Source organism: Oncorhynchus masou, chromosome 15 (assembly GCF_036934945.1).
Source record: "Oncorhynchus masou masou isolate Uvic2021 chromosome 15, UVic_Omas_1.1, whole genome shotgun sequence".
Classification (NCBI taxonomy): Eukaryota; Metazoa; Chordata; class Actinopteri; order Salmoniformes; family Salmonidae; genus Oncorhynchus; species Oncorhynchus masou.
In genome coordinates this window covers 25,080,971-25,108,921 of record NC_088226.1, presented here as the reverse complement: position 1 = coordinate 25,108,921, position 27,951 = coordinate 25,080,971, and the positions used below count along the sequence as shown (strand labels likewise).

At 45.0% G+C, this 27,951-nt stretch overlaps 1 protein-coding gene across 1 annotated transcript in view; it reads right to left on the bottom strand.

Moving 5' to 3' along the window:
* Positions 1 to 27,951, bottom strand: part of LOC135556826 (centrosome-associated protein CEP250-like) — a 56,597-nt gene that overhangs the window by 14,716 nt on the left and 13,930 nt on the right. Inside the window, exons 5-14 of the mRNA XM_064990269.1 lie at positions 27,827 to 27,936; positions 23,034 to 23,826; positions 22,749 to 22,856; positions 19,745 to 22,637; positions 19,449 to 19,675; positions 17,657 to 17,804; positions 17,340 to 17,433; positions 16,346 to 16,505; positions 3,730 to 3,831; positions 3,414 to 3,500 (exon numbers count right to left, since the gene is read on the bottom strand). Of these exons, the coding sequence (XP_064846341.1) occupies positions 3,414 to 3,500; positions 3,730 to 3,831; positions 16,346 to 16,505; positions 17,340 to 17,433; positions 17,657 to 17,804; positions 19,449 to 19,675; positions 19,745 to 22,637; positions 22,749 to 22,856; positions 23,034 to 23,826; positions 27,827 to 27,936 (4,722 nt within the window). The remainder of the gene's footprint in view (positions 1 to 3,413; positions 3,501 to 3,729; positions 3,832 to 16,345; positions 16,506 to 17,339; positions 17,434 to 17,656; positions 17,805 to 19,448; positions 19,676 to 19,744; positions 22,638 to 22,748; positions 22,857 to 23,033; positions 23,827 to 27,826; positions 27,937 to 27,951) is intronic.

Genomic DNA, 27,951 nt, shown 5'->3' with positions numbered 1-27,951 from the left:
CACTTTTGGATAAAAAGACGTGCCCGTTTTAAGCGCAATATTTTGTCACAAAAAGATGCTCGACTATGCATATAATTGGTAGCTTTGGAAAGAAAACACTCTGACGTGTCCAGAACTGCAAAGATATTCTCTGTGCGTGCCCTAGAACGTGAGCTACAGGCAAAACCAAGATGAGACGGCATCCAGGAAATGAGCAGGATTTTTGAGGCTCTGTTTTTCATTGTCTCCTTATATGGCTGTGAATGCGAGAGGAACGAGCCTGCCCTTTCTGTCGTTTCCCCAAGGTGTCTGCAGCATTGTGACGTATTTGTAGGCATATCATTGGAAGATTGACCATAAGAGACCACATTTACCAGGTGTCCGCCCGGTGTCCTGCGCCGAAATTGGTGCGCAAAACTCAGCTGCAAGTATTTTTCCATGGAATTTAGAGAAGAAAGCAGGCTTCCACGAACGATATATGAATGAAGAGATATGTGAAAAAACACCTTGAGGATTGATTCCAAACAACGTTTGCCATGTTTCGGTCGATATTATGGAGTTAATTCGGAAAAAGTTTGACGTTGTACGTGACTGAATTTTCGGTTCGTTTCGGTAGCCAAATGTGATGTACAAAGCGGAGCGATTTCTCCTACACAAAGACGCTTTCAGGAAAAACTGCACATTTGCTATGTAACTGAGAGTCTCCTCATTGAAAACATCCAAAGCTCTTCAAAGGTAAATGATTTTATTTATTTGGTTATCTGGTTTTTGTGAAAATGTTGCGTGCTAAATGCTACTCAAAATGCTAAGCTAGCTTAGCATACTCTTACACAAATTAGTGAATTGCTATGGTTCAAAAGCATATTTTGAAAATCTGAGATGACAGTGTTGTTAAGAAAAGGCTAAGCTTGAGAGTAGGCGCATTATTTTCATTTTATTTGCGATTTTCATAAATCGTTAACGTTGCGTTATGCTAATGAGCCTGAGGCTTTAGTCACGATCCCGGATCCGGGATGGGGAGTTTCAAGAAGTTAATAAACAAATTAGGCACATTTGGGCAGTCTTGATACAACATTTTGAACAGAAATACAATGTTTCATTGGATCAGTCTAAAACTTTGCACATACACTGCTGCCATCTAGTGGCCAAAATCTAAATTGCAGCTGGGCTGGAATACGGGATTATGTCCATTATGTCCTTTCTCTTGTATTTCAAAGATGATAGTACAAAAACAAAAAAATAGAACGGTTGTTTTTTCTTTGTATTATCTTTTACCAGATCTATTGTGTTATATTCTCCTATATTCCTTTCACATTTCCACAAACTGCAAATGGTTTCCTTCTAAATGGAACCAATAATATGCATACCCTTGCTTCAGGGCCTGCGTTACAGGCAGTTAGATTTGGGTATGTTATTTTAGGCGAAAATTAAAAAAAAAAATAATAATAATAATTTTTAAGCCTTGAGACAATTGAGGCATGGATTGTGTATGTGTACCATTCAGAGGGTGAATGGGCAAGACAAAAGATTTAAGTGACTTTCAAAGGGGTATGGTAGTAGGTGCCAGACGCACTGGTTTGTGTCAAGAATTGCAACGATGCTGGGTTTTTCCACAATCAAAAGTTTCCTGTGTGTATCAAGAATGGTCCAACACTCAAAGGAAATCCAGCCAACTTTACAATAGTGGGAAGTATTGGAGTGGGCCAGCATCCCAGTGGGATGCTTTTGACACCTTGCTCCGACAAATTTAGGCTGTTCTGAGGGCAAAGGGGTAAATACTATGTATATGGAAAAATACACCGTTTAACATTTAGACTAATCAATTGGTCGGAAGAACAGACTACTCCCAGTCGACCAAGATACTTTTTTGTCGGGGACAGCCCTAGAATAAACAGATAGCTAAAATGGGCCTTGTCCCAGAATAACATGCTAGCTAGTGATAAAGCTATCTGCTCCTGCTAGCTAGCAACATATCTACTTGTTGTAACTGGCTAACTAGCAAGCTAGCTACATTACCAAGGTTGCTGCATTCTAAGTTGGGACTCTATTTACAGCTCGCATTGATGATATCACATTTCTATAACTAGTTAGATTACAGATAAATAAAAATACTTACCTGATAGCAGCTTGTCGGACAGAACTCACCAGCTGTCTACTACCTTAGATGCGGATAATGTGATTGGCAGACTTGATCAGCAGAGATAGTACCATGGATAAGACACAAGTTTTGATTGGTTTACAGATTAGTACCTGGTGGTGTTTGCCTGTCCAGCAAGCAAACATAATAGTATTTAGAAGAATACTTTCTTTTTTTTGACACTGCCAACAAACGGAAATGTGTTCAGAAGAATATAAATATATAATATATAAAAACCAGCTCCTCTCTGGAAAAATCAATCATCTCAAAAACCAAAGCAAATAGCTTTCTACGGTCCACCACCAAGCATGGCTCCAGTCAATTTGAGTGGCTCCATGCACTAACTGATTGTGCCACAGACAAACCGTTAGTGTGATGCTCAGGCCCAGTCAATGCGACAACAAGAGCCTTCTTTTTGTTGACCAATAAGTAGACTAAACCATTATAATGCAATTTTGTGTGGGCCCAATTGAACATTTCCAGGGGAAAACTATTGTGAAACACTATCATTTCACTATTACTTTAGATATATTGAAGACATTTTCTGAAATTACAATGCAAAAATATTACATGTTGCTCCTATTTCAAATATCTGGGTGTCCGACAAAGATGTATGATACTATATGAATAGGGAAATTATTTCAAATCCCATCCCTCCTTGAAACACATTGGCCGGATCTGAATACCCATACTAGCCTACTACATACTTAAACTGCATACTAATTTCAGCGTTTGTTCTAGAATAATTCACTCAGCTTTTCCGACTCAGCTGTTTGACAACACCTGCTAATCAGATAAATTGATGGGCTGTACCAAAATTAACGAATGGTGGGAGTCAACGCAATCACGCATTAGATTATGCATTTGGAGTACTATTTTCGAAATTCCACATACTATTAAACAACTATTTAGTACGCTCTTATGGGTATTCGGACATAGTCATTGTTAATTTTCCATCGAAAAAAATGTAAAAAGCATCTGCAGAGGGCATTGATGTAGAGGGCAGATCATTGGGGGTGGTCGGCGTTTACCTCTCCTCTCCTATTTGGGCGTGCGAGATCAAGTGCCCAGGCCTAGTATATGTGCAGTCTCAATGAAATAGAGTAGGCTGTCTATGGAAGTTATGTTTCAAAGGAAACCACATATGATTTGACTGTAGTTTACTACAGTGTCTGTAAATTAATGTTGTTAATGGAAAGAAGTGGAGGGCGCTCAACCAACATGAGTCGAGGTACAATCAAAAGATTGGATCATTTCTCGGAGTATTTTCTAAATGCTAGGAGGTGAATGCATGTACCCTGTGAACAGCTTTCAGTTCCTCCTTCAGAGAGTTGGTCTCCTGTTTGAGGCACTGCAGCTCTGTGTCCCTGACCCGTAGGATCACCTGCAGCGTAACACAACAAATGGAGGTTAAAAAAATACATAAGTGTTAAGATAATGTGTCAATTGAGGTTTAATAATAATAATAAAATGTACCCTTTGGAGTGCCGGATACAATTATGGATACAATTTTGGAGGATCCAGCACATATCTACTTTTGAATAATCCGCGAATTATGTAGTATGAATAGACTGAGTGAATGTGTAGTATGAATTCTTCTATAATGTGAGTACCTCCAGTTCGTAGAGGTCTTTCCCCTGTAAGGCAGTGGCCGGTTCCTCGCTGAGAAGGGAGTGCTTGCAAGAGATCTCCTCAGTCAGCCTCTGAGTCAGCTCCTGAGGAGAGGGGGATGAGTGTCAGACACCAACATCAAAGAAGCTTCCCTTTTGCCAACCATCCATGTTGAGTCTATGAAAACTTTGGTGTCCTACTACATTCTTTTCAATGATTTCCCTGGAGATCATTTACATTTTTTATTTATTAGCCTTTATTTAAAACAGAAGAAACAAGCGGAGACAGAGTATATTTTACAGTTGTGCCCTATGATACAACAATAAAAACAACACAGCAATTAATACGAATTTAAAACCAAACAAAATTATAACATGTAAAAAGTACAAGATGGAGATTAAAATGATTAAAATAAATAAACTTCAAGGCAGACCTGGTGTGTTTTTAAATACTTTGTGCTAAGTGCTCTCAGAAAGTATTCACATTCACATATTTGTTGTGTCACAAAGCGGGATTCAAATTGATTTGTCATTTTTTTTTGTCAACAATCTACACAAAATACTCTGTCAAAGTGGAAGAAAAAGTATAACATTTGTAAAAGAATTAAGAAAAATAAAACACCATATCTTGATTAGATAAGTATTCAACCCCCTGAGTAAATACATGTTAGAATTACATAGGGCAGCGATTACAGCTGTGAGTTTTGAGGTTAAGTCTCTAATAGCTTTGCACACCTGCATTGTACAATATTTGCACATTATATTATTTCAGATTCTTCTAGCTCTGTCAAGTTGGTGGTTGTTTATCAATGCTATACAGACATGTTCAATTCTTGCCATAGATTTTCAAGCCAATTTAAGTCAAAACTGCAACTAGGCCAATCAGGAAAAGTAAATGTTGTCTTGTTAACCAACTCCAGTGTGTATTTGGCCTTGTGTTTTAGGTTATTGTCCTGCTGAAATGTGAATTTGTCTCCCAGTGTCTGTTGGAAAGCAGACTGAACCAGGTTTTCTTCTAAGATTTTGCCTGTGCTTAGCTCCACTACGTTTCTTTTTACCCCTAAAAAAAATCAAGTGCAGCTACCATCATGCTTGAAAATATGAAGAATGGTTGTCACACCCTGACCTTAGTATTCTTTGTTTTCCTTGTTATTTTGGTTAGGTCAGGGTGTGACATGGGTGATGTATGTGTTTTTTGTCTTGTCTAGGTTTTTTTTGTATGTTTATGGGGCTGTTGCTCTTCTAGGTATATTGTACAGTGCCTTGCGAAAGTATTCGGCCCCCTTGAACTTTGCGACCTTTTGCCACATTTCAGGCTTCATACATAAAGATATAAAACTGTCTTTTTTTGTGAAGAATCAACAACAAGTGGGACACAATCATGAAGTGGAACGACATTTATTGAATGTTTCAAACTTTTTTAACAAATCAAAAACTGAACGTGTTCTCGCACACCCCGAGAGCTTCTGGCCAGCGGGGTGGTGGCACCGGGATCCTCATCTCTCCCAAGTGGTCATTCTCTCTCTCTCCCCTTACCCATCTGTCTATCGCCTCCTTTGAATTCCATGCTGTCACAGTTACCAGCCCTTTCAAGCTTAACATCCTTATCATTTATCGCCCTCCAGGTTCCCTCGGAGAGTTCATCAATGAGCTTGATGCCTTGATAAGCTCCTTTCCTGAGGACGGCTCACCTCTCACAGTCCTGGGCGACTTTAACCTCCCCACGTCTACCTTTGACTCATTCCTCTCTGCCTCCTTCTTTCCACTCCTCTCCTCTTTTGACCTCACCCTCTCACCTTCCCCCCTACTCACAAGGCAGGCAATACGCTCGACCTCATCTTTACTAGATGCTGTTCTTCCACTAACCTCATTGCAACTCCCCTCCAAGTCTCCGACCACTACCTTGTATCCTTTTCCCTCTCGCTCTCATCCAACACTTCCCACACTGCCCCTACTCGGATGGTATCGCGCCGTCCCAACCTTCGCTCTCTCTCCCCCGCTACTTTCTCCTCTTCCATCCTATCATCTCTTCCCTCTGCTCATACCTTCTCCAACCTATCTCCTGATTCTGCCTCCTCAACCCTCCTCACTTCCCTTTCTGCATCCTTTGACTCTCTATGTCCCCTATCCTCCAGGCCGGCTCGGCCCTCCCCTCCCGCTCCGTGGCTCGACGACTCATTGCGAGCTCACAGAACAGAGCTCCGGGCAGCCGAGCGGAAATGGAGGAAAACTCGCCTCCCTGCGGACCTGGCATCCTTTCACTCCCTCATCTCTACATTTTCCTCCTCTGTCTCTGCTGCTAAAGCCACTTTCTACCACTCTAAATTCCAAGCATCTGCCTCTAACCCTAGGAAGCTCTTTGCCACCTTCTCCTCCCTCCTGAATCCTCCTCCCCCTCCTCCCTCTCTGCAGATGACTTCGTCAACCATTTTGAAAAGAAGGTCGACGACATCCGATCCTCGTTTGCTAAGTCAAACGACACCGCTGGTTCTGCTCACACTGCCCTACCCTGTGCTCTGACCTCTTTCTCCCCTCTCTCTCCAGATGAAATATCGCTTCTTGTGACGGCCGGCCGCCCAACAACCTGCCCGCTTGACCCTATCCCCTCCTCTCTTCTCCAGACCATTTCCGGAGACCTTCTCCCTTACCTCACCTCGCTCATCAACTCATCCCTGACCGCTGGCTACATCCCTTCCGTCTTCAAGAGAGCGAGAGTTGCACCCCTTCTGAAAAAACCTACACTCGATCCCTCCGATGTCAACAACTACAGACCAGTATCCCTTCTTTCTTTTCTCTCCAAAACTCTTGAACGTGCCGTCCTTGGCCAGCTCTCCCGCTATCTCTCTCAGAATGACCTTCTTGATCCAAATCAGTCAGGTTTCAAGACTAGTCATTCAACTGAGACTGCTCTTCTCTGTATCACGGAAGCGCTCCGCACTGCTAAAGCTAACTCTCTCTCCTCTGCTCTCATCCTTCTAGACCTATCGGCTGCCTTCGATACTGTGAACCATCAGATCCTCCTCTCCACCCTCTCTGAGTTGGGCATCTCCGGCGCGGCCCACGCTTGGATTGCGTCCTACCTGACAGGTCGCTCCTACCAGGTGGCGTGGCGAGAATCTTTCTCCTCGCCACGCGCTCTCACCACTGGTGTCCCCCAGGGCTCTGTTCTAGGCCCTCTCCTATTCTCGCTATACACCAAGTCACTTGGTCTGTCATAACCTCACATGGTCTCTCCTATCATTGCTATGCAGACGACACACAATTAATCTTCTCCTTTCCCCCTTCTGATGACCAGGTGGCGAATCGCATCTCTGCATGTCTGGCAGACATATCAGTGTGGATGACGGATCACCACCTCAAGCTGAACCTCGGCAAGACGGAGCTGCTCTTCCTCCCGGGGAAGGACTGCCCGTTCCATGATCTCGCCATCACGGTTGACAACTCCATTGTGTCCTCCTCCCAGAGCGCTAAGAACCTTGGCGTGATCCTGGACAACACCCTGTCGTTCTCAACCAACATCATGGTGGTGGCCCGTTCCTGTAGGTTCATGCTCTACAACATCCGCAGAGTACGACCCTGCCTCACACAGGAAGCGGCGCAGGTCCTAATCCAGGCACTTGTCATCTCCCGTCTGGATTACTGCAACTCGCTGTTGGCTGGGCTCCCTGCCTATGCCATTAAACCCCTACAACTCATCCAGAACGCCGCAGCCCGTCTGGTGTTCAACCTTCCCAAGTTCTCTCACGTCACCCCGCTCCTCCGCTCTCTCCACTGGCTTCCAGTTGAAGCTCGCATCCGCTACAAGACCATGGTGCTTGCCTACGGAGCTGTGAGGGGAACGGCACCGCAGTACCTCCAGGCTCTGATCAGGCCCTACACCCAAACAAGGGCACTGCGTTCATCCACCTCTGGCCTGCTCGCCTCCCTACCACTGAGGAAGTACAGTTCCCGCTCAGCCCAGTCAAAACTGTTCGCTGCTCTGGCCCCCCAATGGTGGAACAAACTCCCTCACGACGCCAGGACAGCGGAGTCAATCACCACCTTCCGGAGACACCTGAAACCCCACCTCTTTAAGGAATACCTAGGATAGGATAAAGTAATCCTTCTCACCCCCCCCCCTTAAATGATTTAGATGCACTATTGTAAAGTGGCTGTTCCACTGGATGTCATAAGGTGAATTCACCAATTTGTAAGTCGCTCTGGATAAGAGCGTCTGCCAAATGACTTAAATGTAAATGTAATGTAAATATTTCCATAAACCTTTTAACTAGCTATAGTAAATATAAGACAAGGTTAATAGCTTGGCTAGCTAAATACACTACATGAACAAAAGTAGGTGTACACCTTCTCATTGAACATCTCATTCCATATTCATGGGCATTAATATGGAGTGTGTGTCCCCTTTGTCCCCGCTAAAACAGCCTCCACTTTTCTGGGAAGGCTTTCCACTAGATGTTGCAACATTGCTGCTGGGACTTGCTTCCATTCAGCCACAAGAGCATTAGTGAAGTTTTGCACTGATGTTGGGCGTTTAGGCCTGACTCGCAGTTGGCGTTCCAATTCATCCCAAAGGTGTTCGATGGGGTTGAGGTCAGGGCTATGTGAAGGCCAGTCAAGTTCTTCCACACCGATCTCGACAAATTATTTCTGTATGGATCTCGCTTTGTGCACGGGGGCATTGTCATGCTGAAACATTAAAGGGCCTTCCCCAAACTGTTGCCACAAAGTTGGAAGCACAGAATCGTCTAGAATGTAATTGTATGCTGTAAAACTAATTAGCTAGCTAGCTAATGAACCAATTTTAGCTGTCTGGCAGCGAACATGTTCTTGTTGTGTTCAATAACTTTAGCTAAATAGTAATTACATATTACACCTAACATCACATTTTGATAACATGCACCAAGTGTAGAACAACTTTGCGACAGACGAGTAGGTAACTAGTTTCCTGCGTCACATGTATTGGGCGGACTGACTAATCGGATTGCAGAAGTGCTGACAAAAGCGGGCATAGCTAGGATCTATTGTCCATCCGATCAGAGACACTGTGCTCACAACATCTATCTCCTAAATAGCGTCGCTGGTGTATTTTTTTCAAATCTTTGAACAAATTGCGCAATATATGCCATTTTTACCAGGTGCTACTCATCAAACAGACTATAACAAGAATGTAGCCAACTTTCAACAACCTTTTAGATAAGAAAATATCTGCTTACCATTCTGTCATGTGTCCTCCTTTTGCCTTTATATATGTGTCTTCACACATGATATGGGGGTAATCCCGGGCCAGTTTCCTAATGGGAATTGAAACTTGTGCAACTTCAGTTTAAGTTTTATGTCCATATATATATAAATTGCAAAAAAGTTCAAATGATTGAGTGACAGGTTAGTGCAAAATATGTTTATCTGCTGTGCTGTCAGCACAATGGACAGAGCGTGCCGCGGTGTGTTTAAGGGGGCTATGGAAAGCCACTGAGGCGGTTATTTATGACTCCTTTGGGTTGTCATAAAAAGAAAAAAAGAAAAGCCTAAGTGAACAACGTGATTTGACTCCGCCTGTAATATTTGCCACTGCCACGATGGATTTCAGAAATTGGCTTCGCCAAAGTAACCAAACAAAGTGAAAGTAAAGGGAGACAACTGGCTACTGTGTCAGTGGTTGTTAAATGTTATGACAGCATTGTGACATTCCTCTCTGACATCGAATGCACGCAATCGTGCAAAACAGAAGTAAGACTCAAGGCTACAGGGATACTGAAGGCAGTGACTGACCCCGGCTTTAAGTTTACAGCCACCATAGTGCACAGAATCCTCAGTCTTCTTGATTCTGTAAACAAATTACTCCAGGCAAAAGCAACAGATCTTTACACTGGAGTCAAAGTGGTCCACAGTGAGTTGAGAAGCTGAGGTGTGACAATGAGTTTGAAGTAATTTAGCCAATGTTTAATGCAAGTGACGCACCACCAGCTCCAAACAAATGATGACATTATGTCAGTACAAATCTCTAGCAATACGTGGTGGACAGGTCAGCAAGACAGATGAGAAGAGACTGAGTGTAAAAGACTGTTCTTGGATGCTGTCATTAGTGAAGTGTCAGGACAATTTTTTATTTTACCTTTATTTAACTAGGCAAGTCAGTTAAGAACAAATTCTTATTTTCAATGACGGCCTAGGAACAGTGGGTTAACTGCCTGTTCAGGGGCAGAATGACAGATTTGTATCTTGCCAGCTCGGGGATTTGAACTTGCAACCTTCCAGTTACTAGTCCAACACTCTAACCACTAGGCTAACCTGCCGCCCAAGTGGAATTCTGCTAACTTAAACTGCCAAGTGGTGGAGACCCTGTGTGCCCTTGACCCAGAGAGCCATGACTTTCTAGATGTGAAAATGGTGAAACATTTGGTGGTGTTGGGTTCTGAGAATATGAAATGTTACTTATTCATGTCACTGATGAGGTTGAGGGTCTTCACCAATAGTTAACGGTTACATAGTGGGTGCAACTAAGCTTGGAATGTGTTGAGTGCAGGGAACCGATTACATGTGGCAGGCATTGATAAGGGGAGACGGTTGGAGATCTTAGAAACTAACAATGTCACTGAGGGAGAGAGGGTAATATATAACGTTTACATTATGTCAGGATATGTTATTGTTAGCCATCAGGGATCCTCTGGGAGAAGAGACAGTCTGGTATCAATAACCATGACAGACTTGAGTTGGGGAGGAGTGAGCACTTTGGGGTAGAGGTCAGGTCAGATGTGAGGAAGAACATATATAACTAAGGTTCTGTCTAGCCAACAGGGATGCATTGGCTGTTCGATTGTGGAGGAGGAGACAGCCTAGGAGAAAGGGTTAAATATCAATGCTTCTGTGAAATGTTTTTTTGTTGTCTGAATTACAGCTGTAACGACCCTTTGGGAAGAATTAAACTTGGTTAAGCTTCTCTCGTGTCCGTGAGTTATTCAATCTGAAAAATAAGAACCTAACAGTGGAAACTGAGTTTAGTTTTTTTGCACACTAAAATCGCCCACTCCTGGTCAAATGAGGACAAGTGGACCCCACTTGATATCCTGAAAAGATTCTCTGGGCCTCTCTCCACTATGCCGACCGTGCTTACTGCACTGACACGTGGATGACACAACTACATGCGAGAACTAATTTTACACGTGTTCAGTCAGAACAGAAGAAGCATGCTATGCCCGAGGAAAGCTCATGTAATCAAACTGGCATTTGAGGGGGATCTTACCAGAATATTTCGGAGAGAATTGAAATAATCAATGTTTCATGAGCTGAAATAAAAAAATCCTAGAATTTGTGCACAAATTTGCTTACATCCCTGTTGGTGAGTATTTCTCATTTACCAAGATAATCCATCCACCTGACAGGCGTGGCATATCAAGAAGCTGATTAAACAGAATGATCCTTACACAGGTGAACCTTCTGCTGGGGACAATAAAAGTCCAATCTAAAATGTGCAGTTGTGTCACACAACAAAATGCTCAAATTTTGAGGGAGCACGCAACTGCCATGCTGACTGCAGGAATGTCCACCAGAGCCGTTGCCAGATAATTTAATGTTAATTTATCAACCATAAGCCGCCTCCAATGTCATTTTAGTGAATTTGGCAGTATGTCCAACACGGCCTCACAACCGCAGACTACTTGTAACCATGCCAGCCCAGGACCTCCACTTCCGGCTTCTTTACCTGTGGTAATCGTCTGTGACCAGCCACCCAGACATGAAGCCCTTTTGTGGGAAAATATTCTTTTGATTGGCTGGGCCTGGCTCTCCAGTGAGTTGGCCCTCAAGTGGTTGGACCTATGCCCTCCCAGGCCCACCCATGGCTGCGCACCTGCCCAGTCATGTGAAATCCATAGATTAGGGCCGAATGTATTTATTTCAATTGACTGATTTCCTTATATGAACTGTAACTTAATAAAATCATTAGTTGTTGCATGTTATGTTTATATTTTTGTTCAGTATAGAACCATGGAGAGTTACCGCGAGTCACAAAGAAAACAGGAGCTGCCTCCACTATTCCAGCACCATTTCAACTTCAACATTTCAACATAATCAAACCACCTATGGTTAGTCTAATACAGTGACAACTAAAAGTGGCTGTACATTGTACTGATTTGTGTGTGTGTGTGTGTGTGTGTGTGTGTGTGTGTGTGTGTGTGTGTGTGTGTGTGTGTGTGTGTGTGTGTGTGTGTGTGTGTGTGTGTGTGTGTGTGTGTGTGTGTGTACCTGCAATTAGAAAAAACATGTTGACTTACCCTACTTGTAGAAAAACACCAATACAATCCTCTTTCATGTTGCCAAAACGGTCTATAACTGTCATATAGTACACACTTTTAGTTTTTGTTGTCCTAGGCTACCTGCCTAAAATGCTTGCTTGCTAGCCTAACTTCCTTTCATGGGCAACGATGAACCAGGCCACCTAGTTAACATTAGCATACTACAAATAGCTACATTTTGAACTTCCATCCTCTCAGGCCAGGGGCACAATGTATGAATTTATAGTTGGATCAGAATCTCTGTAATAATAATTGGCAAGTACGGAGAATTAAGTAAAACCACAAGTTCAAATCCCTATCTCCATCCATGGCTAATATAGGAAAGGGGCAATTTTAGGTAGATAGCTACCTACAGGACAAGGACACAACGAGATGTAACAATTCAAGTTTTTTTCGTTCAATGAAGTTTGGCTTCTGATGTGATTGGTCTGAAGCCAAATCCAAACTGGCTTTCGTTGACACATTTTTGTGGTGCGCCAGGATGATTCACGACTGACCTCACTCAGTTTTTCAAGAATGCTGATTGGCTATTATTTAAACAATAGAGATACATTCTGCCTTTGAGAAGTAAAGGAAATGTATGAATCACAGAGACAAAATATACGTTATTTGGTATGGGGTTTTTTTCCATTTTTTTCTTGGTCAATTTTTGGGGAATACAACATGAATACATGCCATTGGCATCAAGGAGGCTGAAGCTCTTCTGAAAAGGTGGAGAAATAGTCCAGCTGGTTGGTTGTCAAAATCTTAGTGGTGTAGCCAGTGGTGCCATTTCAGCAAAAACCTAGGGGTATGGAATGGCAATATGACTTCCTTAGCCACCAGCCTAGATTTCCAATGGCCTTGCTTTAGTGTGTAGGGCTCTGTCCATGTTTCGGGAGATTTTGCGCCAACCTGTCACTTCTTGATCAAAAGCACTCAATGGTCTCACTCAATGACACCCCTGGGTAAAGCTAGTTTCATCATAGAAATAGATACATTCTATTACGGTTTTCTTGGTAGCCTATTGGTTTCCGTGGTTGTAAATAGAACTGTACATATTGGAAACGTGTTTATGGCAAGCTGGTATTGCTTAATTGATTATGTGGGTAGAATTGTATCCAGAGAAGTGTATTGTGCCATATCACAACGTGTTGCTGTACTCATGAGCGCCATTATTTTCCAGGTTTTAAGCGGGCCTATATGCCTATTTATTAGGCAATACAGCTGAGCATGGCTGCATCTCACTGTAGTAGGCTGTAGTTTATGTTTTAGTTATTTGGATCTCCATTCACCTTTTTGTTTATGTAGATGTAGATTGTGTCCTGCCTTTATCAATCTGATATTTAGTTTACTGTTAATGTAACTATCCTAAATGTAGATTGTGTCCTGCCTTTATCAATCTGATATTTAGTTTACTAGGCCTACTTGGTATCGCTGTTTTGTTCTGTGCCTATTCATTTGTTCGCATTCACAGTTGTGTCATTATTCTAAGACAAACTGATATTCAGTGTTTTTGTTTGCATGCATGAATAGCTAAGCTACAACTTTCCGCATTTAGTTTTAATTATTTTGGTAAGACAGGTGTGTGTATGGCTGCATTCACAAAGGCTGTTTGTTATAGAGGAATTCACCTATCTTCATTACCAAAACGGCCTTACTTTACTGCGTAGGGTGCTGTTTATTGTGCTGATACAGTGCAGTGGATATAGGTTACAGATTTTGCCCAGCCTGTCCCTTCAAAAGCACTCAATCAATGGTTTCGGAGTCTCTGCATTTGAACTTTATGTTTATTGTGGTATAGCGTGATAGTATAGTGTGAAATAAGCAGAATTCAACACACAGTGCCTTCGGAAAGTATTCAGATCCCTTGACTTTTTCCACATTTTTGGTAGGTTACAGCCTTATTCTAAAATTGAATTAAATATGACATTTACACAAGTATTCAGAACATTTACTCAGTACTTTGTTGAACCACCTTTGGCAGCGATTACAGCCTTGAGTCTTCTTGGGTATGACGCTAAAAGCTTGGCACACCTGTATTTGGGGAGTTTCTTCCATGCTACTCTGCAAATCCTCTCTAGAACTGTTAGTTTGGATGGGGAGCATTGCTGTACAGCTATTTTCAGGTCTCCTCAGAGATGTTCGATCTGGTTCAAGTCCGGGCTCTGGTTGGGCCACTCAAGGACATTCATAAACTTGTCCCGAAGCCACTCCTGCATTGTCTTGGCTGTGAGCTTAGAGTCGCTGTCCTGTTGGAAGGTAAACCTTTGACCCAGGCTGAGGCCCTGAGCGCTCTGGAGCAGGTTTTCATCAAGGATCACTCTGTGCTTTGCTCCGTTTATCTTTTCCTGACTAGTCTCCCAGTCCCTGCAGCTGAAAAACATCCCCACAGCATGATGCTGCTGCCGCCACCATTCTCATATGTAGGGATGGTGCCAGGTTTCCTCTAGATGTGACTGACACTTTGTATTCAGGCCAAAGAGTTCAAACTTGATTTCTTCAGACCAGAGAATCTTGTTTCTCATGGTCTGAGTGTTTTTAGGTGCCTTTTGGCAAACTCCAAGTGGGCTTTCATGTGCCTTTTACTGAGGATTGGCTTCTCTACCATAAAGGCCTGATTGGTGAAGTGCTGCAGAGTTAGTTGTCCTTCTCGAAGGAAGGTTCTTCCATCTCCATAGAGGAACTCTAGAGCTTGGTCATAGTGGCCATTGGGTTCTTGGTCACCTCCCTGACCAAGGCCCTTCTTCCCCGACTGCTCAGTTTGGCTGGGAAGCCAGCTCTAGGAAGTCTTGGTGGTTCCAAAGTTCTTCCATTTAAGAATTATGTAGGCCACTGTGTTCTTGGGGACCTTCAATGCTGCAGAAATGTTTTGGTTACCATTCTCCAGATCTGTGCCTTGACACAATCCTGTCTCGGAGCTCTACAGACAATTTCTTAGAACACATGGCTTGGTTTTTCCTCTGACATGCACTGTCAACTGTGGGACCTTATATAGACAGGTCGTATTGCCTTTCCAAATAATGTCCAATCAACTGAATTTACAACAGGTGGACTCGGATGATCAACGGAAACAGGATGCACCTGAGCTCAATTTCAAGAACCTGTTTTCGGTTTGTTATTATGGGGTATTGTGTGTAGATTGCTGAGTTAAAAAAACAAACATTTTAGAATAAAGCTGTAACAAAATGTTGAATAAGTCAAGGGGTCTGAATACTTTCCGAAGTCACTGTATATGCCATATCTCATAATCGATTGGGGTTACCCGAAAAAAAACATGTTCACTGTGATAGTATGTCTATTTTTTCATAGATCTGTGTTATTCCACAAAGTTATATCTAGAGCATTGTAGTGCTGCAGTGAGGCGGAGGGCCGCAGCTGGGACATAGCTCTACTTAGCTCTAATAGAGTGAGAGAGCTGTGCACTGTGACAGCCAGTCCAAAACTGAGTCAGAGGTTTAGGTACTTTGACAAATCTCAGAAATGTGCTGTTCCCCTTTAATCTACCAATGAATCATCAATCTACCAATCATCATCAGCACCTTCCCCCACTTGTCTTGTGCACCTCTGTTGTATTGGTCTGACGTTTTGGCAATAAAGAGATTGTGTTTGTAAGTCTTTTTGGGATAGTTTTCCACGCAAGTGCGACACACATCGACCATTGATTTGAAGGTTGTAGTCTTTCTTCTTCTCGGTGAAGCCATTAGCTAGCTATATATGGCTAGCTAACTGTGTCCTTTGCTAGTTAGCTGGCTGGAAGGTAGGGCAGATAGTTTTTTTCTTTTTGAGGCCAGTGGGAATAGGTGAATCCGAAACCACTCAATTGCCCCTACCAACTCACTCAGAGGATCCTCCGTTGTCACGTGTTGCTGACCAAACTCGAAGGGTGACTTCCAAAGGGTGGTGAGAGGACCAATAAACCCATCAACTTCAGGATTTTCCACTTTTAAATAGTAAAACAAGCATGAAAATCGAATTATCGAGTTGAATTACTACATCCATTGAATTACTCAAATAATTGTAGCTGTTCACAAAGATGATGATTGGGAATTGTTGTATTTTACTTCCCTATTGGAATTGTCTTTTTGGGCCCGACTTAAATTAAACTGCAACACCAAAGCTGGCTTGTAGGTACAGTCGAAAGCATGCTTTGAGACCGGAACCCTGGGGCTAATGGGCCTCCTGTTGCCAGCTCACTTCACGGCAAATATTTTCCTGGCAGACCCAGCATTCGAACTCAACCCAGGTCTGCCAAATAAACATAACCCAGGTCTGGTGGTCATTGATCTAAACTGGCACACTGGGTGAGTACATGCAGTGTACTATATGGGTGTCTGGTGGTGTCTTGCCTGCTTGTGGATGCTGAGCACCTGGTTCTCCCTCTGGCACTGTAGCAGGGCCTGTCTCTCGGCCTCCAGGGCCTGATTCTGCTGGGCGCACTCCAGACACTTCTGGGAGTACTGGCCCGACAACACCTCCAGCTCCCTGTGCAGAGACCGCAGCTCAACCCTAGACGATGGGGCAAAGGGGAAAGTCGGCAGTTATACAAAGGTGCATGTACTTTGCATTGAAACAAACATGTAACACTCACACACACACACACACACACAGTGCATGCATGCACACACACACTTTAAAAAAGCCAGGTGCATGAATACAAAAACACCCAGATAAGAAAGAGACATACAGTCTCAGTCAAACGTTTGGACACACCTACTCATTCCAGGGTTTTTCTTTATTTTTACTATTTTCTACAATGTAGAATAATAATGAAGACATCAAAACGATTAAATAACACACATGGAATCACGTAGTAACCAAAAAAGTGTTAAACAAATCTAAATCTAATTTATATTTGAGATTCTTCAAAGTATTCACCCTTTGCCTTGATGACAGCTTTGCACACACTCATATACACTGTGGCAGTGTCCGAATAGCCATACTTGCGTTCTAAATAGTAGGCATTTTGGGTATGCAAACAAATAAAGTTTTATAGTATGTTAAATTTGGAAAATGTAGTGCTTTAAATGCCAGGATGTCATACTCATATCAGCTTCTCATCTAGTAGAATTCACTGTACACTATTAAGGAAGAGAATTGTCTTTAGAAATGTGTGTTTGACAACAGCTGATAATCAGCTGAGGAGACACACTGTACCAAAATTAATGAATGGTGGGAATCAACGCAATTGTGCATTAGATGATGGATTCTCAGTAGGATGAGCCTAGTATGATGATATTTGTTGCTTGCTGTATTTGTTTTTAGTAAACAGTACGTTCTAGTATGCAGTTTAAGTAAGTAGTAGGCAAGCCAGATTTATTTTTCACACACATAGTCACTCACTCATACTGGGAGGGAAGGTCCGTGATGTCAGAGCTCCCTCCACTCTGACTCCTCTCCAGCTCCTCCCGATGAGCATTCCTGATTGCCTCGATTGCTACACCCAGGCCACAAACACAGGAAGTGAACAGACATGTTGCCACATGCTGCCCCCCCCCATCCCACTTCAAGGGGCATGTTCAGCAGGATACAACGTTGTGAAACATTCAGATGGAAATATGCTAAGTGGAACAAACATGTCACTCTAATGAATCATGTTGGCTCTATTAATTTGAGTCTTTTAACCATGTTTGGCTACAGAACATGGGACAGATGTTTACCTGCGACAGTGGCGGCTGTCTCCTCCTCCAGTAGGCAGTCTCTCTCCTGCAGGAGCGTGGCCACCTCCCTCTGGTGCTGCCGTTGCAGATCCCCCACCAGCTTCTGGTGTACCTCCTCCATGGCAGTGAAGCCACGCTCACAGGAAACCTGCAGGGTATGAATTTCACACTTACATGTATATACTTTTTAACACCTACTTTTATGGAGTATTTGGTATGATGTTGGTACTGATGTATATCAAAGCATTAGCATGTACAGTGCCTTCAGAAAGTATTCCCCTTGACTTTTTCCAGATTGTGTTACATTACAGCCTTATTCTAAAAGTGATTAAATATATTAAAAAATATCCGCCATCTACACAAAATACCCCATAATGACAAAGGGAAAACAGGTTTGCAGAAATTATTGTTAATTTATTACAAATAAAAAACAGAAATACCTTGATTACATACGTTTTCAGACCCTTTGCTATGAGTCCCGAAATTGAGCTCAGGTGCATCCTGTTTCCATAGATCATCCTTGAGATGTTTCTACAAATTAATTAGAGTCCACCTGTGGTAAATTCAATTGATTGGACATGATTTGGAAATACCTGTCTATATTAGGTCCCACAGTTGTCAGAGCAATAGCCAAGCCATGAGGTCAAAGGAATTGTCCGTAGAGCTCCGAGACAGGATTGTGTTGAAAGACATATCTGGGGAAGGTTATCAAAAAATGTCTGCAGCATTGAAGGTCCCCAAGAACACAGTGGCGTCCATCATTCTTAAATAGAAGAAGTTTGGAACCACCAACATTCTTCCCAGAGCTGGCTGCCCAGTCAAACTGAGCAATCGGGGGAGAAGGGCCTTGGTCAGTGAGGTGACCAAGAACCCGGTTGTCACTCTGGAGGTCTGTCAGAGTTCCTCTGTGGAGATGGGAGAACCTTCCAGAAGGACAACCATCTCTGCAGCATGCCACCAATCAGGCCATTATGGTAGAGTGGCCAGACAGAAGCCACTTCTCAGTAAAAGAAACAAAGGCTCTCTGACCATGAGAAACAAGATTCTCTGGTCTGATGAAACCAAGATTGAACCCTTTGGCCTGAATGCTGGCATCATCCCTACAATGAAGCATTGTGTTGGCAGCATCATGCTGTGGGGATGTTTTTCAGCAGCAGGGACTGGGAGACTAGTCAGGACTGAGGGAAAGATGAACACAGCAAAGTACAGAGATCCTTGATGAAAACCTCCTCAGACTGGGGTGGACGTTCACCTTCCAACAGGACAACTACCCGAAGCACACAGCCAAGACAATGCAGGAGTGGCTTCGGGACAAGTCTCTGAATGTACTTGAGTGGCCCAGCAAGAGCCCGGACTTGAACCCGATTGAACATCTCTGGAGAGACGGGAAAATAGCTGTGCAGTAACGCTACCCATCCAACCTGACAGAGTTTGAGAGGATCTGCAAATAAAAATGGAAGAAACTCCCCAAATACAGGTGTGCCAAGCTTGTAGCGTCATACCCAAGAACACTCAATGCTGAAATCACTGCCGAAGTACTTCAACAAAGTACTCAGTAAAGGGTCTGAATACTTATGTAAATGTCAAATTTCAGTTTAAATTTTTAATACATTTGCAAAAATTCTTAAAAACAGTTTTTGATTTTTTTGTTATGGGGTATTGTGTGGAGATTGATGAAGGGAAAAAACTATTTAATACATTTTAGAATAATGTTGTACTTTCCAAAGGCACTGTACATAAGTCAATGTGTTTGTGTAAACATATTGGGTATTTGAGTGGGGCTGTGTTGTACCTTGATGTTTTCAAGGTCTCTCTGATAAGCTTCCTTCATGGCAACTTCATCCCCTTCCAGATTCCGTCTCCCCGCCTCATCTTTCATGGTGTTTACCTGCGTCTCAAGCACATGGATTCGTTTCTTCATTGTTTCCATAGACACCATGTCTATTTTGCAGGCTTCATCCAGATTAAGTTTATCTGCCGGCAGGGTGGAATCCAAGGTGAAGTCTGGGTAGAAGGTGGCTTTTTCGGGAGTAGTGTTAGGGGTGGTCTGTGATGAGCGGGACTCGTGTTGTGCATCTGTTGCAACACAGGCAGACTGGGCATGGTGGCTGTGCAGACGTATCATTTCCTCCTCATGGATCTTCTGGAGCTCCTGCATCTTCCCTTGGAACTCCTCCTCCAGCTTCTGCACCTGCTCCTCGTGGCGATCCTCGATGCTCTCGATATCAGCTAGGAGTACACTCACCTTACGCCGGGTCTCGCTCTCTGCTGCGGCCCTCCCTTGCTCCACCTGCTCCAGCTTCTCCTTGAGGGCCTGGCTGTCCTCCTGCAGTCGCGACAGGGCGTGGCTAAAAGTGCGGCGGTCCTTGCTGAGCATGGCCTCTTGCTCCTGACACAGCGCCCCTAGGCTGTCGAATGCCCCTTTGCACTGCTGCAGTTCCTGTTCGTGATCCAGCTGCAGGCGGCATGCCACATAGGTCACCTGGGACTGGACCAGCACCTCCGGCCAGTACAGGGTCAAGTCCAGGGTTCCAACAGAGTCAGGGTCATCCAACCAGCATCTACCTTTCGCCGCACTACTCTCCCCCTTTGAGCCACTGCTGCTGGGGATCTCCTGACAGAGTTGGTGCAAGACCTTGGCCCTTTTCCTCAGCTGGACTGCAAGTCTTTCTGTCCAGTCATGTTGTTTCTCTGTCTTGTCCCCACTCCAGACTGATTGGATCCTCTCCAGCAGGTTGTCTGTGAGGCCTCTGGACTTCAACTGGACCTGTTCCTCATAAGGAGCCAGCTCTGGAGGACTGACATCAGCCAGACCCCTGGCCTGACCAGAGCTCAGATTGTTATCCCCAGCGCCGCCACACTGTTCCTCTGACTGAGAGCTCCGCCATAGCTGCTCCCTGGTCGGGTTGTCAGAGTGCAGTTCTTCTTGTATCGGCTCTCCCTGGTAGCGATGCTGTAAGGTTAGAGAGATGTAAGCTAACTCTGCTCTGGCACAGACCCTGCCAATGGCGCTCTCCTCCGACTCAGTGTCGCCACCTACTGGTTCCCTACAATCCATTCCGAGGGCCATTCTTTTCAAAAGCACGTCAGCATACATGTGTGCCAAGTCACCTTCATCTCCACCAAGGAGGGCTTCATTCTGGCAAAATAATGTATCTTGGCTCTGCATTGCCGACGCCATCTTCTCCAACGTAGACGCTTCCAGGGCTAAAGCTCTACCCAATGTTTTCATTCCAGCTTCCTCTCCTTCTGGGCATGACATTGGGGCATACGTGCCTGTGCTCATTTGCTCAACCTTGTCCTCTGATAGTGTCTTGTCATCAATCAAGTCTTCCTCCTCCCTCTGAGCTCGGTGGCACTCGTGCCATTGCTCATCGGCAATTATTCCTCCTTGCCTGAGGCAGGCAGCAGCAGTGACCAGCTGCATCTCCAGGGCACAGAGCTCGGCTTCTAGGTCAGGGTTGCTACCTTCACCAGGGTTCCTCCTCAGCAGGGCTTGGATCCTCTCTCTGCAGGCCTGCACACTGGCCAGGGCCGCCTGACACTGCCCACCCAGCACCCTGGTTCGGCCCTCCGTTTCCAGGGCGAAGCGCCTGCTCTGCTTGGCCTGGTTGTGAAGAAAGAGGCTAAGCCGCTGGGTAGCGGCCCGGCTCTGGGTGAGCTGGGAGAGAACGTGGGGGTCGGTGGCTGCACTGCTGCACCACTGACCTTGTGGCTCCTCCAGCCTCTGTGTGATGTCTCTCAATTTCTCCTCTGTCACATACAGCTTGGTCTCCAGGACCTGGATCACTGACATGAACCTGTCCGGATCATCTCCAGCTGTAACAATGTACTGGTAGGCCGGGTCGACAGAACATGAGCCAGGTCCAGAGTGGCTTATTGCAGGGATGCTGCTGCTATTTGTCTGTCCTCCGTCTGTATTGTAGGAGTGGTGGATGGTCTGGGTTTCCCGTGAATTCAGACCGTTGGATTTGATATTCAGTCTGTTGTCAGTCACTTTGAAGAGAGGAAGAGAGGAACAACAGGTGCATGCTTCCTTCACCTCACTCAGTTTCAGCTCCGTCTCTTCCAGGCTGCTCCCAAGGGCGGCCATCTTAACCAAGGCTTCACTCAGCTCCCGCTCCTTCCTGTCCAGCAGCCTCTTGTAGTCCTCCCTGGCATCGCTGGCTGCCACCTCCCTCTCCTGCGCCTGTCCCAGAGCCCGCTGTAGCTCCTCTGAAACACTCTCGTAGGAGTGCTCCAGGTTGTAGTAGTCAGTCTCCTCAGTCTGTAGGCGTCTCTGCAGCTGAACCACCTCCCCGTCTGCCTCGGCCAGCTGGTTCTGCAGCTCTTGGCAGCGTCTCTCCAGCTGCTCCCCCTCCCCCTGTAGCCTCCCTATAGCCGCCAGCGTGCGGGCCAACTCCTCCTGCAGCTGCTGCTGAGCCTCCGCCACCTCTCCTTCCCTGGCCCACGGCTGACGCTGCCCGTTCCACAATGTCTCCGCTTGCTGCTCAGCCTTTTGCAGCTGCTCCTGCAGGTCCTGGGAACGGCGCTCCGCCTGGGCCAGGTTGGCCCCCAGGCTTCTGCGTTCCCTGTCCTGGCTCTCCTGCAGGAGGCCCAGGTGCTTCTGCAGGCGCACCTCCTTCTCGGCCTGTGCCTCCTCTTTTGCTCTCATCTGGGCTGACACCTCTTGTAGTCGCTGGCGCAAACACTCCAACTCCTGCCGGTGTTCGTGCTCCCCCTCCTCCCGCTGCTTCCGAGCGCTCTGACGCTCCTGCTGCAGCTCCGAGTGTGCCAAGACTGCAGCCTCCCCTGCGCTTAACGCCCGCGCCTGCAAGGCGATGAACTCGGCCCTCCGCTGCAGTTCAGCCTCACGCACCTCCTCCTGGCTCCTCCTCTGGGCCTCCAGCTCGAAGCGCAGGTCCTGGTTCAGCTTCTGAAGACGCTGCCACGCGCATGACTGTGCGGAGGAGGACTGGTTGAAAGATGTGGGTAGGCCATTCTAAAAGAGATTGATGGGAGATTTGGTTCCATTGTTACGATGAAGCTAAACCAAGCGTACCTTAAGTATTATAAAGTATTTGACCCAATTCAGATACAGGTATGGTCTGACCTGTAGTAGGCGGTTCTCCCTGGAGCGTTCCCTCTCCTGCTGCAGCTGTTGCTGCAGACTGATGTTCACCTGCTTGAGTCTGGACAACTCTCTCTGGGTCTGCTCCAGCTGAGGGCACACACACAGAAACATGCTCACACACACACACACACACACACATGCCTGAACACACACACACACACCCAAATGCATCCTCGAACACACACATACATACACTCACAAACAAGACACAGTAACTTAAATCACACTCCTAACACACCGTTACACACACATACTCTAGCTCACCTCTTCAGTCTGCTGTTCATAGGACTGCTGCTCCGTCTCTTCTTTGGTTTCATCAGAGTTATTGATGGGAACCTCTCTCAGCGGTGTGGAAGCCACTTGCTGCTCCATCACCACCTCCACCCGTACACCGGCAGTGCCATCACAAGGGGTGGGGCTAGGAGTGTTGCCAAAGCCATCACCAAGGGCAACGCTAGGGACATAACTAGGGGTGTGGCCAGTGATATCGTCATCGCCACAACCAATGGGCAGCTCTGGTGTAGAAGAGGTGGAGCTGTTGTCCACCTCAGAAATGGTCCTTTTTTCAAAAACCTTATTTTGAGCATGAACTAGTGTTGTGGATGCTGTGGGTGTTTTGGTCCCAGCAACACTTCTTTCCTCTAGGGGTGTGGCCGTGAATGGAGCCTGGGGTAGCATGGTTGGACCTGCCCCCCTTTGTAGCACCTCCGCCTCTTGTGAAGCTACAGTGTCCCTGAGGCACTGAGAAGAGTACGAGGAGGAGCAAGAGTTAGAGGCAATCAGAGAGGAGGCAGAGGAGACTGGCGATGGGCTGCCGCCGTCAGCGGTGTCCCATCCTACCACAGGACGCGACTGTCCACTGGGCTCCGCCTCCTTCTCTACTCCCTGGTGGTGCTGATGGTGGCTAAAATCAGCCCAGTCAAAGGTTTTGTAGCGTCCCTCCCGGCGACGCTCGCGGACACTACGGTTCTTCCTCTGATCTGGATCCACATCTTCCTCTGCAGAGCGTGTCTCCATAGGGCCTAGCGCTGGTGGCTCCTTCTGCTGTGGAAGAGAACTGGAGGACAGAAAAGAAGGCAAAGGCATGGTCAACTGTTGTCAAATGACATCATAACAATCTAGGTAAGCTTTCTCTTCACCTAGCCACGACAAAGGGACCAAGTCAACTGTTACAATCTACATAGGGTATGCCAGAACTACTTTCATTTACATTTTAATCATTTAGCAGATGCTCTTAACCCTAATTTCTCCTGTAAATTGCTCTGGATAATTGCCTTGCTCAATGGCACAGACAGATTTTTCACCTAGTCGGCTCAGGGATTCAAACCAATGCTCTTAACCGCAAGGCTTTCTACCACCCAAAATACTTTCAAATACTTGAACTGTGGGTTGATTTCATTTTCTAGGCACAATGGAAGCAATGGAATGTCCAAAAGTGCAAACTCCAAACTAAGTCAAGTGCACATCAAACTCTACATATTTTACGTAATGTATTTGACCCAGGTCTGGTGTGTGTACACAGATACAGAAATACAGGTAACACTTTACTTGACACCCAGCATCATAACATGTTATGACACAGTCATAACCATGTCATATGTCATAATAGCTGACATAACTTGTCATAACCTGTTATAATATGGTCATAACACTGTCATGACACATATATTTAGGCCTGTTGTGACATATATTGCATATATTTATGATGTCTACTTTTTTTTAATAGACCATATTAAATTATCATTGTAATTTCGCACACATTGATGTCAGACATGCACCTACCCCAATGCTCTGTTACATGATTATGATGGTCATAATTCTGCTTCACAATGTCATAAAGTGTCTTTTTTCAGTCCAAGTAAAGTGACACTGGATGGTCATAATGCTTCATGACAGTGTCATTTTATTTAAAATATGATGAAAAAACATGACTGTAAAGAATTCACTTCTGCGAACAGGCCTTTCTAATTGACCTGGCCTGGGTATCCTGGAATGACATTGACCTCCTCCTGTCAGTAGAGGATGCCTGTTTATTCTTTAAAAGTGCCTTCCTCACCATCTTAAACAAGCATGCTCCATTAAAAAAATGTTGAACTAGGAATAGATATAGCCCTTGGTTCACTCCAGACCTGTCTGCCCTTGACCAGCACAAAAACATCCTGTGGCATTCTGCATTAGCATTGAATATCCCCCGTGATATGCAACTTTTTAGGGAAGTTAGGAACCAACACAGGCAGTTAGGAAAGCTAAGGCTAGCTTTTTCAAACAGAAATTTGCATCCTGTAGTACAAACTCAAAAACGTTCTGGGACATTGTAAAGTCCATGGAGAATAAGAGCACCTCCTCCCAGCAGCCCACTGCACTGAGGCTAGGAAACACTGTCATCACCGATAAATCCACAAAAATTGAGAATTTCAATAAGCATTTTTCTACGGCTGGCCATGCTTTCCACCTGACCCCTACACCGGTCATCAGCCTTGCGCTCCCCACAGCAACTCGCCCAAACCTCCCCCACCCAAATCCAGATAGCTGATGTTCTGAAAGAACTACAAAATCTGGACCTCTACAAATCAGCCGGGCTAGACAATCTGGACCCTCTCTTTCTAAAATTATCTGACGAAATTATTGCAACCCCTATAACTAGCCTAATCAACCTCTCTTTCGTATCGTCTGATTCCCATAGATTGGAAAGCTGCCGCGGTCATCCCCTTCATCAAAGGGGGAGGCACTCTAGACCTTAACAGCTACAGACCTATATCTATTCTACCCTGCCTTTCTAAAGTCTTTAAAAGCCAAGTAAACAAATAGATTACCGATCATTTTGAATCTCACCCTACCTTCTCCGCTATGCAATCTGGTTTCACTGCTGGTCATGGGTGCACCTCAGCCAAGCTCAAGGTCCTAAACGATATCATAACCGCCATCGATAAGAGACATTATTGTGCAGCCGTATTCATCGACCTGGCTAAGGCTTTCGACTCTGTCAATCACAACATTCTTATTGGCAGACTCAACAGCCTTGGTTTCTCAAATGACTGCCTCACTTGGTTCACCAACTACTTCTCCGATAGAGTTCAGTGTGTCAAATCGGAGGGCCTGTTGTCTGGACCTCTGGCAGTCTCTATGGGGGTGCCACGGGGTTCAATTCTCGGGCCAACTCTCTTCTCTGTATGCATCAATGATGTCGCTCTCGCTGCTGGTGATTCTTTGATCCACCTCTACGCAGACGACACCATTCTGTATACCTCTGGCCCTTCGTTGGACACTGTGTTAACTAACCTCCAGATGAGCTTCAATGTCATACAACTCTCCTTCCGTGGCCTCCAACTGCTCTTAAATGCAAGTAAAAATAAATGCATGCTCTTCAACCGATCGCTGCCCGTACCTGCCCGCCCGTCCATCACTACTCTGGACGGTTCTGACTTAGAATATGTGGACAACTACAAATACCTAGGTGTCTGGTTCGACTGTAAACTCTCCTTCCAGACTCACATTAAACATCTCCGATCCAAAATTAAATCTAGAATAGGCTTCCTATTTCGCAACAAAGCATTCTTCACTCATGCTGCCAAACATACCCTCGTAAAACTGGCCATCCTACCGATTCTTGACTTCGGCAATGTCATTTACAAAATAGCCTCCAACACTCTACTCAACAAATTGGATGCAGTCTATCACAGTCCCATCCATTTGTCACCAAAGCCCCATACACTACCCACAACTGCGACCTGTATGATCTCGTTAGCTGGCCCTCGCTTCATACTCGTCGCCAAACCCACTGGCTCCAGGTCATCTACCAGTCTCTGTTAGGTAAAGCCCCACCTTATCTCAGCTCACTGGTCACCATAGCAGCACCCACCCGTAGCACGCACTCCAGCAGGTATATCTCACTGGTCACCCCCAAAGCCAATTCTTCCTTTGGCCGCCTCTCCTTCCAGTTCTCTGCTGCCCATGACTGGAACGAACTGCAAAAATCACTGAAGCTGGAGACTCTTACCTCCCTCACTAGCTTTAAGCAATAGCTGTCAGAGCAGCTCACAGATCACTGCACCTGTACATAGCTAATCTGTAAATAGCCCATCCAATCTACCTCATCCCCATACTGTATTTATTTATCTTGCTGCTTTGCACCCCAGTATCTCAACTTGCGCATTCATCTTCTGCACATCCTACAATTCCAGTGTTTAATTCCTATATTTTAATTACTTTGCCACCATGGCCTATTTATTGCCGTACCTCTCTTATCCTACCTCATTTGCACATGCTGTATATAGATTTTTCTACTGTATTATTGACTGTATGTTTGTTTATTCCATGTGTTGTTGTGTCAAACTGCTTTGCTTTCGCAGTTGCAAATGAGAACTTGTTCTCAACTAGCCTACCTGGTTAAATAAAGGTGAAATAAAATAACAATAAAAACTACAACAACAAGGATTTAATCATTTTTGGGTAGGAATAGATGTGGGTTTTGGCACTCTTATGTAGGTGTCCTAATCAGCCATAAAATAACACAATATATGTCACAACAGGTGTAAATATGTGGGTCATGACAGTGTTATGACCATATAATGACAGGTTATGACAGGTTTAGTCAGCTGTTATCACATTATGACATGGTTTTGACAGTGTTATAATGTGTTATGACACTGGGTGTCAAGTAAAGTGTTACCCAAATACATCTAAAGGTCAAGGGTCACGAGGCCCAAGGATTCAACCTGGCTCTGAGAGTGGACAGTTCCAGCAGCCGCAGGTTTTTCCTAAAGAGTAGCATGGAAGACATAGGACAAAGTAGGAAAGAAGAGCCATCAGACTTTGTGTATCATAACAAGCACATATCAGGGGATTGAGGTGTTCAGTGCTGGATGCCATTTTGATTTGTTCATTTTTACTCTTTGATTTATAAACTTGCAGTTTGCACATTATTGAAAAACTGAAGCAAATTGTGTCATGTTCTGTTTAGAGCGTTGATGTTGTCTTTTTGTCTTGTCGGTCTTGTTTTGTGATTGAAAATCAATAAATCATAAATAGTTTGTCTCAACCAGAGAAGACTCCTTTACCTTGTGACGACCAGGGCCACGTTGTGCCTCACGTTCTTCATCACTGCCTGGACCCAGTTCCTCCGGATCCCAGAAGTCATGGCACACAGGGTGAACGCTCCCTCCGCAGTCTTTATGAGGAGGGG